Source organism: Rhinoderma darwinii, chromosome 9 (genome assembly GCF_050947455.1).
Source record: "Rhinoderma darwinii isolate aRhiDar2 chromosome 9, aRhiDar2.hap1, whole genome shotgun sequence".
Taxonomy (NCBI): domain Eukaryota; kingdom Metazoa; phylum Chordata; class Amphibia; order Anura; family Rhinodermatidae; genus Rhinoderma; species Rhinoderma darwinii.
Window position 1 is genome coordinate 106,771,508 of NC_134695.1, and position 17,489 is coordinate 106,788,996.

The window sequence follows — 17,489 nt, forward strand, 5'->3', positions numbered from 1 at the left end:
TGTAGTTACAAAACAGCACAACAGGGGAGACTCCCAGAAGTAATCCAGGGCAAGGTAAACAAACAATCTGAGTACAAGGTATGAGACAAGGGCACAGTGTCTAATGATACGGATAAATAATTATATCCTAATACAAGTGCAACCTTCACATACAAAGGACAGGGTAAAGAGTGGAGATAAGTCACCTGAAAAAACAGGTCCACAGACTGAAAAGTCAGCCACCACTCCTCTATTCAAAAAGTCGTCTTACCCATAGTAAATGGACCGGGAGAGTCTATCAAGTGTGCTGTTGAACCCCAACGCGCGTTTCGCGGTCTGCTTCCTCAAGGGGTGTGATGTATCAGAAAATGAGACAGCATTATATATGGTGGGCGACAGGTGTGCTTCACCGGTTCAATTACCACCTTCCAATGAACAACGGCGCGCATTCCCTGCTGAAAACCGGAAGTGAGGCATGCCCCACTTCCAGCCCCCGGCGCCGTAGCACACGTCCGGAATCCCCGACGCGTACAGGGGTTCCGAGCATGCGCAGTGCGCCAAGGGGGGCGGGAGCGAGGCAAAGCCACACAGCGGAGTCGTACAGGAGATGCGCGCACCTCATTGGAAGGTGGATAGGAGAGAAAAGAAACAATGTACTGCCAGAGAAAGTAAGTGACATATATAAAACGTGTAGATCGGAGCCATCTTAGTGGAACGATGAATAGATAAAGATAGGTAATGAGGATGTGATACGGAAAACAGTAAAATAAGTGGTTAGTAATTGGAAAAATACGTATAGTGCTCAAAATAGTGACACTAACATTTAAATGTGGTTATGCATAGGAAACCCTAAACATTTGTCGTGGTTAGAAAAACAAAATTGGATTAAGACTGAGGGCACAGAGAAACACGGTCTGTGTCCGCAGATATAAGGGAGACACTAAGTCTCTTATTAGAATGAGTGATAAGAAAATGGTTAAAAAAGGAGAAATGCCGGGATAAAATCACATAAACCAATATGTGTATATATAGTACAGACATTATAGTAGCGTAATTAACGTATGGGTATACAGTATTAGTTATCAAAAAATGACATGGAACGAACTGTCAGCCAAAAGTAACCATAGACACAGTGTCACTAAGAGAACAGCAAAGAAGTGTGTGCGCCCGGTCAGCATGATGTGATCAAAGCTGACCACAGCATTCAAGGGGAAAATGCGAAGAGGGGATCCCTGTGACATGATCGAGGGACATACTATATATGGACAGGCAGCCCAGGGTCCATTGAAGGACACCAGGGCTGTTTGACCATATTTCCTGTTAGGGCATACTTAGGTATGTCCTAACAACTGCCTCTGTACTATCCGTATATAGATATATACCAGTACATTAAAGTAATGTTAAATTAAAAAACACGCTTTTTTTTTTTACAATAAACATCAAAATAAGTTTCAATACATAAAATATTAACATTCATCACGCCACGTGCCTCACATCTGAAAATTGAAGAACTTTTTTTTAAAATTATTGTTGGCAAAGTATCGTTTTGGTATCGAGTATCGCAATACTACACGAAGTATCGGTATCGAAATCCAAATTCTGGTATCGTGACAACCCTTATATCAGCTGCATATGTAGGAAATTAGAATGACATCAAACACCAGATCCCAAAATGAATTCAAACATCAGATTTGTGAGAGCGGCATCTGGTGGTGTCCCTTTCATTTTACACAAATAGAAAGGAGAGGCAGCACTTCACTTGAAAATTAAGAGATAAAAGAGTTCATTTTCGTTTTTTTCTCTCCATCCAAAAGCCATAACATTTTTATTTTTCCGTCGATATAGCCATTTGAGGGCTTTTTTTTTGCAGGATGAGTTATAGTTTTTTACGGCACCATTTATTGTACCACATAATGTACCACTAAACTGGAAAAAACTATTTGAGGGGTGGAATAAAAAAAAAACGATTCCTCCATTTTTTTTTTTTTTTTCGATTTTATAGTTTTTTTTATATAGTTTTTTTTATGTTTCACTACTTTTACAAGGAAAAACGGATTGTAATAAATTAAATTTGTTTTGTGTCGCCTAATTCCGAGAGCCAGAACTTTTATTTTTCTGTCTATTGAGCGGTGTGGGGGCTTATTTTGTTACGAGTCGAGCTGTAGTTTTTATTAGTACCATTTTGACGTGCATGAGACTTTTGGCATTTTAATTTTTTTGTTTACGGCGTGCTCCGTGCGGGTTAAATAATGTTATATTGTAATAGTTCAGACCTTTACGGTGATACGAGTTATGTTAATTAATATTAAAGAGGCTCTGTCACCAGATTTTGCAACCCCTATCTGCTATTGCAGTAGATCGGCGCTGCAATGTAGATTACAGTAACGTTTTTATTTTTAAAAAACGAGCATTTTTGGCCAAGTTATGACCATTTTCGTATTTATGCAAATGAGGCTTGCAAAAGTACAACTGGGCGTGTTGAAAAGTAAAAGTACAACTGGGCGTGTATTATGTGCGTACATCGGGGCGTGTTTATTACTTTTACTAGCTGGGCTTTCTGATGAGAAGTATCATCCACTTCTCTTCAGAACGCCCAGCTTCTGGCAGTGCAGCACTGTGACGTCACTCACAGGTCCTGCATCGTGTCGGCACCAGAGGCTACACTTGATTCTGCAGCAGCATCAGCATTTGCAGGTAAGTAGCTACATCGACTTACCTGCAAACGCCGATGCTGCTGCAGAATCATCTGTAGCCTCTGGTGCCGACACGATGCAGGACCTGTGAGTGACGTCACAGTGCTGCACTGCCAGAAGCTGGGCGTTGTGAAGACAAGTGGATGACACTTCTATACACAACGCCCAGCTAGTAAAAGTAGTAAACACGCCCCGATGTACGCACATAATACACGCCCAGTTGTACTTTTACTTTTCAACACGCCCAGTTGTACTTTTGCAAGCCTCATTTGCATAAATACGAAAATGGTCATAACTTGGCCAAAAATGCTCGTTTTTAAAAAATAAAAACGTTACTGTAATCTACATTGCAGCGCCTATCTGCTGCAATAGCAGATAGGGGTTGCAAAATCTGGTGACAGAGCCTCTTTAATCTTCATTCGATTGTTTTTAACTAGTTTCCCTAGGGGAATTGAGCCAGCGACCGTTGGATCACTTACACACTATACTGCAATGCATTAGTGTGCTTCTGACAGGCACCTATTAAGACCTGCCTTCAGGGGGCCGATGGTATGTAAGGGTATGTTCACACGATGAGAGGCATTTACGTGTGAAAAGACAGACTGTTTACAGCTGCCTCGTTTCACACGTAAATGCTCCTCCTCGTAATTTACGAGGCGTCTGAGACGCTCGTAAATCTTGAGCTGTGCTTCATTGAGTTCAATGAAGAACAGCTCAAATTATGTGGCAAAGAAGTGCCCTGCACTTCTTTGCCGAGGCAGTCCATTTACGCGTCGTCGTTTGACAGCTGTCAAACGACGACGCGTAAATTACAGGTTGTCTGCACAGTACGTCGGCAAACCCATTAAAATGAATGGGCAGATGTTTGCCGACGTATTGTAGCCCTATTTTCAGACGTAAAACGAGGCATAATATGCCTCGTTTACGTCTGAAAATAGGTCGTGTGAACCCAGCCTAAGAGGGGGCCACCCCGTTTCTAACCACTTAGATGCCACAGTCGCTTTTGACTGAGGCATCCAAGATGTTGCACTGAAGTGTCGGCTGTAAGATACAACCAACACGCTCATTCCATGAGTGGGCTCATCTGGCGAGCCCGCTACATACGCCCCCCACCAGACCTCCACCTGATTTTTAATTATTTTTTTTTGCAATTGATGGAGCGCCGCTTTTCCTTTTAGTTCAAGGATGGACTAATAAAGGTACAACCTTTGCCATATGCCAAGTGAAAGGGGGACTATAGATACGTTCAGTGTATGCAGCAGGCGCTTTCCCAGTGCATGCGTGGAATGTAGTTTACAAGAGCTATGTGAACAGAGCCTTACTGAGGCCCCCCATCACCATCAATACACTTACTAAGGGAGTTCTATTTTATTATACATAAACTGACTGAGGGCCCCCTCCATGAGTACCCATACATGACTAAGTGAGCTCCCCATCACCCATTTGCTGACTGAGGGGCCCTTTCCTACCAGTGGTGGGGAGGGGACACTCAATTAGCTTATGGGTGATGGGGAGCTCACTTAATAAGTCGTGTATGGGTGCTAATGGAGGGGGCCCTCAGTTGGTTTGTGGATGATAATATGGTGTTCCTCAGATAATATCCTATAGAAAATCAGTGTTTGAAGGTGTTTTTGTGGGGGGGGAGGGTTGTTTGTGGTATGCTGGAGGGGGGGGGGGTTGTGGTGGGGGTTTGTGGTGGGCCAATACACTGCTTGAGGCCAACCCCTTCAGAGCAGACCACAGTGCAGGAATTTTTTGGAAAAATATGCTGTAGCAAAGTAAAGATGATGAATCACCTTTTAAAGTCTTCCCTGACTCCTACGCGGCACAAGACTGTACAGTACTGAGCAGTTGAGTTGAGGGGGGCGGGGGGGGGGGGCGGAGCAAAAACAAGCATCAGCGCCAACCAATGCTGTGCTTAAAAGCAGTTTTTGTAGCCGGACGAAGTGGCATGCAGCAGAAACACTACTCATGCTAGATGCTAGCATCTCCCATCTGACTCCCGCTGCTGCTCAGATGACATTTCATCCACTACAACCAGGGGGCGACCATATAATTCGTCAGAGCCCGGGCCCACCGGAGGATCCTCCGATGGGCCAGTCCGACCCTGGATGAGCTGCAATACAAGACACAGCTCATGGACAGACGAGGCGCTATATCTATAAAAAAAAAAGCCAGATAATTTTTTCTCATACTTGGCAGCCCCTTGGTACGCAGTTATGGGGGCTTCTGTGGCAGCCACATCCTTATGGGAGGGATTTATGGCTGGCACACTGTTAAGGGGGTATCTGTGGCTTACTGTCAGGAGCTTTGGGGTCCAGTAAAAGATGGCAATGTGGAAAATGTGCTGTAGCAGCCCCTATGTTTGATTTTTCAATGTTAGGGGGCGTTAATCTTTTTATAACTACTTTTGCCTCATTAGCTCAGAAGACACAGAAAACAACAAGCAAGTTAGAAGTGAATTATTGGTAAGTGCAAAAAAAAAAAATATGAATACATTTATTGAATCGAATTGTTCATCCTTATCCATTTAAGGGTATGCTGTGGATTCCACCGCAAAATTCCACCTCCCAGTCATTTCAACAGGAGTCGGACACTTCTTTTTGCCGCTAGTTGATTATTTCAATGGGCTGGAGGAATCTCTCTGCCATCGGCAGGAATAGTTCTGCGGTGGATTTTGCGGCGGGACCCACCACGCAAAATTAGCCTTGTGAACTAGCCCCTCATAGTCTGCCCTTCCGGCCATTTAGGATTCGTGTACATGCTTCAGACTAGTTGAAAAAATTTCTGGGACTGAAGAAACCATTTCAAACATCTGTATGGGGTTGTGTTTGCAGCATATTCAAGGATTTCTGTAAGTAACGTTTATATGAATGGGATAGTTGCAGAAATCTTCTGTTTTTGAACATACACCTATAGTTGAATTAGTGGAATTATATCAAGTTGTTTCTATATTGACCTGCTTTCTTTTTTTTTCTTCCATAGGAGTCTGTTAGGGCCATACTTGCCAACCATGATCATTTACAACCTTTTTCTACAAAGCATTTCCTAATCTTTCCCTGTATCCTTTTAATAATAATAATAATGTAAAGTAATTGGATAGTTATTGTAGTCACGTTCCTATATACAGTATATACAGTAGATCAGCTGAAGATCTGCCATGAGAATCTTAAAAGCAAACTGGTTTACGGGATTGTGGGTAAGGGGGTACCGGTATGTACTCTTTTATTGATGGAAATATTTCTTTGACTGGTATCTTCAAGATAAGAGTAAATGGGACAGTGCTTCTCGTCTAAGGTTTAAACATGGACACAAATTTCTCCAGCCTTTTCCATATGTCTTCACAATATATGTGGAGCCTTACACTATAGTTTATGGTAAGTGTTCTTAGCACCTTGTTGGTAGCACATACACTGTAGCGCGTTGTGCAATACATATTATATAAAGCTATTATACAGTATACACAACTGAACATTTATAATACATGCCCTAACAGGTATTTACAAGAGACAGCCCAGGGAGCCTTTGTCAATTCCCAGGCTGCCCATTGATCAGTGCTGCAATAAGGTGTAAAATCATTCTCCTGGTGGTGATTACATGGGCACACTGGCAATACCCACATGATCACCTTAACGTAATAGTACATCAAAGTTTAGCCTCTCTACTTTGACTGTACTACTATGATGTCCATGGGTGCAACAGAATCAAAGTTCACTTTATTGGCATATTTCAGCAACACACACATGTCAACCTAAGTTACGACTTACATCCCTCAGCTGTTATCCACCTGACGGCAGTGTAGCGAATCGTTGGCAGCCTATGGTGCCCTGTATATCTTGCCATGGCTTAAAGGGTTATTCCCAAGTTGAGTAATGTTTTATAATGCATCCTAATCCTAAACTGAATTATAAATCAATTCTTGTTAAAAAAATTTAAAGATTCCTTCCCTAACTTTTTTTCAATCTTGATAACTCAGCTAGTGCTGGTTTTCTTCTATAGAAGGGGGCATGAGCGGCTCAATGTCAATCAAGCTGCTCTGGACTGTGCGCGCTTTCGACGTTGCTAGATAATGTAGTTCTAGCAGCACCGGGAGAACGATCGTCTCAACCCGGCATGGTAAGTGGGGTTGAGACGAATCCCCCCCCCCCCCAATTCCCTAGATAGTTTTATACTATACCTGGAGCCGACCACTGATAAATCCACACAAGCGGTGGCTGGGCCAGCATCTAATGCGCATGCGCTGATATGCACGTTCACGATTATAATGACTTCCTCTCCTAATGACAGAGAGCATATCATTGCGAATGCGCGACCACCGCTATCGGAAAACAGCGGTGGCTGGATCCCTAGACAACGAGCAATAAACAAAGAGGGACTGACTTGGAGCACGGATAGCACGAAAACGACATAGTTTGGATAAAGAAAAGTATTTGCAAAAATTAATAACTTTAACAGGTTGAGTTTAAAGAGGCTCTGTCACCAGTTTATAAGTGGTATATAAAACGGTCATTTTTGAGCAAGTTATGAAGAATTTTAGATTTATTCTAATGAGTTCTTAATGACCAAGTGGGCGTTTTTTTACTTTTTACCAAGTGGGCGTTGTAAAGAGAAGTGTATGGTGCTGACCAATCAGCATCATACACTTCTCTTCATTAATGCCCAGCTTGTTTCACTGCAGAGCGTGATCTCGCGAGATCACGCTGTGACGGAACTTCCTCCCACAGGTCCTTCATCGGAGCCATGGAAGACTGAACAGACATCGCCTCCAGCCGCTGCAGATCCGGATAAACGTCCCGGCACGGCTGGAGGCGATGTCTGTTGACTCTTCCATCGCTCCGGTGAAGGACCTGTGGGAGGAAGTTCAGTCACAGCGTGATCTCGCGAGATCACGCTGTGCAGTGAAACAAGCTGGGCTTGAATGAAGAGAAGTGTATGACGCTGACTGGTCAGCGTCATCAGGGCCGGCCTTAGGCTGGATGGCACCCTGTGCAGGACTCTCTATTGCCGTCCCCTACACAAACCAAAAATTAACCACATATATAAACACGCACATACTGGAACATATATACTGTACATACATAAAGACAGATATTTAGACATACAGGCAAATATACATAAAAACATTCTGGAATATATACATATAGCTAAATATATAGATGTACAGACACATATATACACACACAGGCAGATAAATACACAGACAGGAACATATACAAATACATAAAAGACACATATATACAAGCACAAAGACACATTCACAAACAGACCTATATATACCCAGTACAGATAATGTAGATTTCATGTGCAGCCCTATGTAACACCACAGATAACACACAGTAATAACTGAGTACAGATAATGTAGTAGATGTTACCTGCAGTCCTATGTAACACCACAGATAACACTTACTCAGTACAGACAATGTAGTAGTGTTACCTGCAGTCCTATGTAACATCGCTGATAACACAGTGATAACTCTCTGAGTACAGATAATGTAGTACATGTTACCTGTAGTCCTATGTAACACCACAGATAACACAATGATAATTCTCTGAGTACAGATAATGTCGTAGATGTTACCTGCAGTCCTATGTAACACCGGTGATAACACAGTGATAAGTCTGAGTACAGATAATGTCGTAGATAATAACTATACCCACAGAAACACATAAACACACACACACACACACACACACACACACACACACACACACACACACACACACACACACACACACACACACACACACACACACAGGCATACATATATAAAGGCAACAGAGTATATAAGGGGCAGCAGAGTATATAAGGGGCAGCATGGTATAATGGGCAGCATAGTATATAAAGGGCAGCGGGTATATAAGGGGCAGCAGGGTATATAAGGGGCAGCAGAATATATAAGGGGCAGCAGAGTATAAAAGGGGCAGCAGGGTATATAACGGGCAGCAGGGTATATAGGAGGCAGCAGGTTATATAAGGGACAGCAGGATATATAGGGGGCAGCAGGATATATAGGGGCAGCAGGATATATAGGGGCAGCAGGGTATATAGGGGCAGAAAGGTATATAGGGGGCAGCAGGGTATAAAGGAGGCAGCAGAGATGTCTTCATTTTATCTGTTCTACTTTAATATTGAACACAGACTTTTACGAGGTGACATAAACACAAGCAGAGACACATATACACTCACACACTGTAACATATACACATACAAACACAGAGACACATACTGTATACACAGAGACACATACTGTATACACACAGAGGCACATACTGTATACACACATACATATACACACACAGATACTCACCATCTCTCCTTGCTGACAGGATCACAGGCTTCGTGCAGTATGGGCTGTGGGCGGAGCTTCCTCCTCTTCTATTGCTCATCCGCTCCTGTTTACTCCGTGTGTGTAATGAGGAGCAGAGCACAGAGTAGAGGCAGAGCCCAGTGGCACCCCCTACAGGCTGGGAGGGTGCAGCACCCTGTGCGCTCGCACATCCCTAAGGCTGGCCCTGAGCGTCATACACTTCTCTTTACAACGCCCACTTGGTAAAAACTAAAAAAACGCCCAGTTGGTCAATAAGAACAAATTAACATAAATCTAAAATTGCTCAAAACTTGCTAAAAAAATTATCGTTTTTCAAAATAAAAACCACTACATTACAGCACTGGTCAGATTAGGTAGAATATAGGGCACTTATAAACTGGTGACAGAGCCTCTTTAATAGCTACATTTATGAAGATGAGAATAACCCTTTAAGTTGCCCATATGAATAATAGCTGAACCTGCCGATTTCAGTGGGACCTGCAGACCATCTAATGTGTATAAGAGTGTCTCAACTCTCCCTCGACGGCAAATGTCGAGGGAAAGAAGGTTCGGCATGTTGGATTTCAACATGCCGATACTTTGTTCTCACGAAGAATAAGCTGCTGCCAAAATTTTCTATCAGCGGCTAATTGCCCTCTCCCCATCGAGTACTCAGGCACATTTGCCCGAGCTCAGTGTGCAGGTGTATGAAAAGGGTCGGGAGAAAAAGGTGTCAGCCGAACGAGCATTTAAGGTATATGTGTAAAGGATCTGCCTGACACAGCTTCTGTGTCGACGCCCGTGATAGGCTCTCCCACTCCTCAGCCTCCTAGGCTGATTGGTGGAAGAAGGAGTCACTCGACAAGACTTAGGAGCAGGTGCAGAGTGAGTAACCACGGGCGTCGACACAGAAGCTGTGTCAGGCAGATCCTTTACAATATGACTATACAACCAAAGAGATTACAGCACCAGGATAAGTAGAAAAAACAGGAGTGCAAGCCCAACAGGACTGGATCCAACCATCCCACACAATGGCACAAAAGGAAGATACAGGCAGCACATCAGAAAAGTAGGAACTTTATTCACCCTCGCAACATTTCAGCTCCTCTGAGCCTTTCTCAAGACTCTTTCTTTTTTGCTAAGGTATATGGCTGCCCATGAGTTTAAAAAGCTCTGCTTATCATGTCTGCATCTGTTCCTTATCCCATCCCATCCTTCTCTACGCTCTCTTGTGACTGCTGCTTTATAACCCCATAGTAGATATGCATTAGTGGCACCAATGTAAAATCCTATTTATTGGTTCATTACTGCATTTGAGAGAAGTAATGAACATACAAACACAGAAGATACCAGTATTATAAATGACACATGGTAGGTGGCCCTGGTACACATTTTGCATTGGGGCCCCCAGAATTATTTTTTTTTACTTTAAAGTACGATTAATAGCACAGTTGTAGGTAAATAGCTTAGGAATGGTGGGTGTCCAAAACATAGGCATCTAGTTGTTTTTAATAAAAAATATAATGCATGGAAAATGATTTGTAATCATTTCTTATATCTATGTTTACGTCTGCAGACTCTCATGTTGAATCTGACGGTGAAGAAAATAGTCAGGTATTTCCATATTTAAATTGTTATCCGCCTAGTGGGGCAGATGTATCAATAGGGGAGCATTATTGAATGCCTGGATTTACGAGTTGGAAAAAATGGTACCCGATTTATTAAAATACCACACTGGCACAATATGTTTGGTGCACTTTTTCTTAGGCCACATTATGGCCTTCATATGTATATGCCGGTAATTTGCACCAAGAAATGGTGGACATCTTTGATACATTTGGTTTATTTTACAACTTCTTTTAGCCATTCCCTTTTTTCTATACACCCTGCAAAACTGTCCAGGTAAGCATATAAAATCTATATAATGGCATTTTCTCAATTTTTTGGTGTGCAATTTACTTTAGACTCTTGGCATTTTTTGGCTTAGAAAATTTCCTCCATGTGTCCCACTGTAACGTTGGAGTAAAAGTGCCTCACATAATTTCTTCCATTTTCATCAAATGACTGAGAGTTTTAAATTTTGTCTTTTAAAAGGGTCCTAGCAGGGGTGTACAGGAGGCAATACTTGAAAGTTTCAGCTGAATACATTTATTACTATATCAAGACATTGGGGCACATTTACTAATATTGGCCTACTACTCCAAGGTACGCCAGTGTAGTATACAGTGCAATGTGAGCTCAAGTCCCCAAAATGGTGCAAACCTGTTGAGGAAAATAATGCACGCTACTGAACTGTTAATAGTGGTGGAAAACGTATAAATGCTCCGTCCACCATGACTGCTTTTTTCCAGTGCAAGCAAAATTGTTGTAAGTGTATGATAAACTGGCAGGAAGGCTTCATATATATGACCTTTATGCGACTGTGTAATATCTAAACATACTCTGTGCTGACATTTTTGATGCAATATGCAACACATGTTATAGTCTACTTTTTATTTCTCCAAATAAGCGTCCAGTGCGGAAAAAAATAAAATACATGTAAACATTTTATATATATATATATATATATATATATATATATACATATATATATATGTATATGTATATATATATATATATATATATATATATATATATATATATATATATATATATATATATATATATATATATATATATAAACTCTTTTTACACTTTTGGAGTGCTGCTTCCCTGCCTATTTTCTGTGCCGATCCGAAGGGGCGGTCACACCTTTGAAGCTCTGCACCCACTAAGAGGCTATTTGGCTACAGTGCTGCTCCAGACATCTGCTTCTCTTTGTGTATATATATATATATACACAGAAAAACATCTCCAAAAACCTCACTCCTATATTTATTGGCCCCCTTCTTTGATAAGAACACTTCACAAAGGCCGTGATGACACACAGTTTTGATGTAGTCTTTAGTGCAGGAGTAGACACAAGAGAAATGAGATGCATTAGTCTTTTCTTTATACCTTTCTTTCCTTTTGGATCCACCTTCGCTTCGGCTCAAAAATCGTAGCCAAAAACTCCACCACAATCTGCATCAAAACTGTGTGTGTGATCGTGGCCTAAAAACTTTTTTTCAGTGCCATTTTGGGTGGTTGTCACAGGAGAACTTACGGTATGTGACTTTCTTCATGCGAAATCATTATGGGAAGACTGGACTGTCTGTAGGGTAATATACAATACTCTAGGATGCAGCACAGATACAAAAGTAATTCCACTTAATTCCATTTAATGTTGATGAGTTGCGTGTGGCTACCTGACGCTATATTTGCAGTGTGACACGCTGCGGAAACTGCGTCAAGTTACATGTAGCTTATTTTTTTCAAGGCAGATTGCAATTGAAGACATTGGGAGGCTTTTTACAAGCATTTTTCATGCTGATTCTGATGCAAAAACGCGTCAGAATAAGTGTGAAAATTCTGCAATGTGAACGGGGCATATGGGATCTCACTGTACGCTTGGGGACTCATAGGGGGGAATTTATCCAAAGCTGTATGGCAATATTATGGCATTAAAAAGGCATGAATTATGGCACGTCATATTTGCGCAATAATTTGCAACTTTTTTCCCTTTTACTTGGCCTCCGTTGCTTAAAAAGTGAACGGGACTTACTGTAATGGGGCAAGGCCGCCAGAAGCCTGACAAATTCACTATTATTTACGCAAGAAACGAAAATTATTGTAAATTATATTAGTAAATTATAGCAGAAATCGACGTCAGTTCGTAGCTGGCATAGAGTTCCCTTTCTGGCGCACTGACGGACAGAGATGTGCCTAGTTTATAAGGAATCATGCGCCACTTAATAAAGAAGAAGCATTTTACTCCAGTGTTCTTTAGATTAGGACTGGTTTACCAAACACCAGTCTTAATAAATTCCCTTTAGGATTATATGTCACCTTCCCCAAGGATTTACATGGGTCTACAAAAAGATCATCTAATAATCAGAAGATGAAGCATGAACCTTTTTTTGTTTTGTCCAACAAGCAAGTATAGGTAGAGAATGTTCAATGGTAAAATATTTGTGTTTTTGAACCTGTCTGACATGCTGTAGCCATACAGTTTAATCCAGTCACTAATTTACAGCAAATATCTACAGCAACTCAGCATTAAAACTTGAAAACGTTACTAGTAGGTTAAACAGTTTTCCCATAAATGGTTTTTATGATGTTTCTCCATGAAATATAACATTCTCATTGGTGAGGATCCAGCCACTGGGTCCCTAGTCAGTGCAGCACCTATATATACAAGCCGCACACTGATCCTCTTGTTCTCAGGATTTGGCAGCTGGGACCAGGTATAATTGACTTGTCATAAAAATCATTTATGTGGAAACCTCTTTCTTGCTATTTACAAATAAATTATTATATAAATCTGATCCGGTTATAGAATAATCACTGACCCATTTACTTATTAGCAAATTAGATGATTACACTTAATCACATAACAGAATTAACGTTCTTCATGCAAGGAGTTACATACATTACCTGCTGCACGTACCCAATGTAAAAAGGAACAAACTGATTTGATTCATTATAAAGACAAGACACAACCGGTGTACTTTGTGTAGATCCATTGTGCCGTGCATTATTAAAGTGGAATCTTCTTTACAGACAAATAGTATATTTTGTTAGAACTAAAAACTGGTTCTCATGATTTCCTCTTGTGATTGTTTGTTTGACAAGGTACTATAAAATAGCTTGGCTGGGTTCACACACCGGGGTTAGTAATGCAGTCTAGTACCCACAATGGGTAAAAAAACGCAATGAAAGCCACGTTTAAAAAAAGGCAACATGCTATAACCGTTACGAAATTTTAGCATACACAATGCCGTATTATGGCTCCGTTTTGCACTAGGCCGAAATAGGGTTTGCAGAGAGGTGCACGAGGTCTTTACAGAATCCGCCAGAAAAAAAAATGCTCATGCTCCATCGGATGCCTTATGTATGGAGGTGTTTTCCCGCAGGCCCTGCGACTCCATACTAGGGAGCTGTACAGCATTTATGCACAAGGCTCGGCTATGTGCATGCTAATAATGGAATTTCATAACTATGTAAAGGGGTTGTCTTATTTTGAAAAATCAATTTTTTAGGGCATTCTGAGTTAATAGAAGGGAGTCTCTCATTAGTCGGGGTGAAGAGCCACCACAAAAAGTCTCTCTCTCTCTGGAGGGCTCACCCATGTGTAATGCTTCATTTCCCCTGTGGTGGAGCTGCAGGTTAATTGAACACTTGCTGCCAGGTGCTCTTATAAGTTACAGGACACACATGAATCCGTTTAATTGGGGAACGCTTCTAACAAAAATAAATTGTCCAAAGTAAAATATCCCAAATTATCTCAATTTTTTTAATCAACTAAAGCCCATGGAAAAGTTATTGACCACCATATATCGCAGTCTATTGTATATAATTGAACTCCTGAGCAATTAACATAATAGTCTTTAATTCTCAGTCATCTTATGTTCTAATGCAGCGGTCCCCAACCTTTTTTGTACAAAGGACCTCATTACAAAACACCCTGCAGGCTGCAATTAATTGGAAATAAAATGTTTTTAGGGTCCGCAGCATAACACAGTAGCAGCAAAGTGGATGAGATAGAACAAATCTCATCCACACGCTGCATAAATAGTGAGCAGAAAAAAATGCTCAGAAATTGTCATGGGGTGCAGAGTTTTATTCCGCAGTATGTCAATTTGTATATGCGTAAACGCTGCTTACTTGTTGTGGGTTTTCCCCATTGAATTCAATGGGAAGGTAAAACCCACAACAAATAGCAGATTTTGCGTTTATTGCTGCGGAATCGCAGCGATTCAACCACAAAAAACGCAACTCAGAAAAAAATAAAATCTTATACTTACCCAGAAGTCGGTGTTTATTCCTAAAGGCCAGCCCTACTGAGATGACGATTCAACACATGTGACCACTGCAGCCAATCACAGGCTGTAGTGGTGGTCACATGGGATAAAACATCATCCCAGGAGGCCGGCTAAATGCTGCAGCCTTCCGCAGTGGACATTCTGGGCGAACAACTGCACCACAGTCTGGTGCGGTTTTTTGCCCGGAATTCCCTGTGGCCACCGGAGCGGATACAGCGGCCCGATAGCAAATGATCCACGGCCCGGTATTGGTCCGTAAGAAACCTTTTGGCTGTATGTTCAAAAATCACATTACTTATTCTTATTAGGGACTCTGTTGTGACATCTCAATGTCTTCCATTTTCATTGTCCATAGCTGGTACGCCTTTGTCGCACACACAGTTTTGGTGCTGTTTTTGGCTCATTTTTTTTTGTTTTTTTTAACATTAACTTCTTAGTGATATATAAAACATTCAGTACAAAAATGTTGTGGTTGTACACATAAATCCACAAAACACATATCAGTAGACAAACAAAAAATAAATAAATAAAAAGGAAAAGAGGGGCATACCGTATCTACCTAAATATGTTTCACAACACACCATAAAGATATAGAAATATACATAGATCACATTATTTTGGCTAAGGAGGTAGAAGACTAATATTTTTCAAGGGAACATTTATGCTTGTAGCTGGAAGAGAGAAGTAATTTGCATTGCATATGATTAACAACTTTAGCACACACTTCTGTCATGGAAGGGATATGTGTAGATTTCCAGTTCAGGGCTATGAGTTGTCTGGTTGCCGTAAGGACATGAGATATTGTCCATCTATAGTATAGGGGAATCTTTACAAGGTCAATGTGTAGTAAGGCTAATTCTGGAGAAGTAGGTAGTAAAACAGAGGTAATAGTTGACAATAACTGGAAAACCAAAATCCAACAGGCTTGGATTTGCAGGCAAAACCCCCACACATGTGATAGTGTACCCCTTTTACCACAGCCCCTCCAGCACATAGGGGAATAATCTGAATGTATGTGAGATAGTCTGTTTGGGGTAAGGTACCATCTCATGTGCATCTTTTTTATTTGTTCTAAATGGTTGACGCAACGGGAGGTACGACTTGACCATATCGACGCCTCATGCCATTGGTCAACAGAAAACTTCTTATTTTAGTCAGATTCCGATCTATGCATATAAGCTAGTTTGTCAAGTAACGAAGCAGAGTTGAGTTGTCTGTATATTATTGCAATACCTTTCTCAAACCCCTTTTTACGCAGTATGAAGTTCTGAATTTGAGAAAAGGGTGAGCTGCCATAAGACATGGTACAGGTGATTAAAGGAGAGCAGTATACCATCTTTATATGTCTCCCAAGTGTCCAATTCCAGCAGATTCCCATAGTTTGAGGTTTAATCTAGGAATATGGTATTCCAGTGACCTCACTGAGATATAGTGAAGAGTGAGATCTATATATTATTTTTTTTAGAAGTAAACAAGGCCCAGTTTGACAAGCTAACTATCATGGAGGATAAGGGAAATCGACTATTTATCAGTATAATATTTTCAGATTCCAAAAGCCTTCTAAGGGAATTCTGTTTAATAAAAGTTTTTTCTATTTGTACCCATCTATGCATGGAGTCCAAAGACCACCAGTCCTTCAAAGAGTCTGCAATTGCTGCTTTATGATATAGAGAAATGTTAGGGACTCCTAATCCTCCCTCCGAGGATGCCAAAAACTTTGTTGACTGCGCTACTCTCGGACGCTTTCTGGCCCAAATAAAATCAGATATCATAAGCTGTACTTTCCGCAGCAAAAGTCTTGGGAATTGGGATGCATTTAAATAGATACAGTATTTTTGGTAGAAATATCATTTTGAATGTGCGAATGCGAGCTATCCAAGATAGTTCTAACATATTAATTCTATTTAAATATGACTTAAAGAGGCCCTGTCACCAGTTTATAACTGCCCTTATCTCCTACCTAATCTAATAGGCGCTTTAATGTAGATAACAGTTTTTTTGTTGTTTTTTTTTAAACTTTTATTTTTGACCAAGTTATGATCATTTTTAGTTTTATGCTAATTTCTTCTAAATGCCGGCGTTTTTTTTTAACTTTTCACCAGGTGGACGTTGTAAAGAAAATTGTATGATGCTGACCAATCAGCGTCATACACTTCTCTTCATTCATGCCCAGCTTGTTTCACAGCACAGCAAGATCATGCTGTGACGGGACTTCCTCCCACAGGTCATTCACCGGAGCGACAGAAGAGTCAACAGACATCGCCTCCAGCCGTGCCAGGACGTTTATCGTAATCTGCAGCGGCTGGAGGCGATGTCTGTTCAGTCTTCTATCGCTCCTGTGAAGGACCTGTGGGAGGAAGTCCCGTCACAGTGTGATCTTGTGAGATCACGCTGTACAGTGAAACAAGCTGAGCATGAATGAAGAGAAGTGTATGACACTGATTGGTCAGCGTCATACACTTTTCTTTACAACGCCCACTTGGTGAAAAGTAAAAAAACTCCCAGTTGGGCATTTAGAACTAATTAGCATAAAACTAAAAATGATCATAACTTGGTCAAAAATAAAAAAACAAAAAACTGTTGTTATATACACTAAAGCGCCTATT

The 17,489-nt window shown here is 41.1% G+C and overlaps 1 protein-coding gene across 2 annotated transcripts in view; it reads left to right on the forward strand.

Annotated features, from left to right (window-relative positions):
• Positions 1 to 17,489, forward strand: part of MAJIN (membrane anchored junction protein) — a 38,980-nt gene that overhangs the window by 8,955 nt on the left and 12,536 nt on the right. For both annotated transcript variants that reach the window (XM_075837159.1, XM_075837160.1), the window contains exons 3-6: positions 5,095 to 5,140; positions 5,658 to 5,733; positions 5,936 to 6,049; positions 10,557 to 10,594. In XM_075837159.1, coding sequence (XP_075693274.1) covers positions 5,095 to 5,140; positions 5,658 to 5,733; positions 5,936 to 6,049; positions 10,557 to 10,594 — 274 coding nt within the window. The remainder of the gene's footprint in view (positions 1 to 5,094; positions 5,141 to 5,657; positions 5,734 to 5,935; positions 6,050 to 10,556; positions 10,595 to 17,489) is intronic.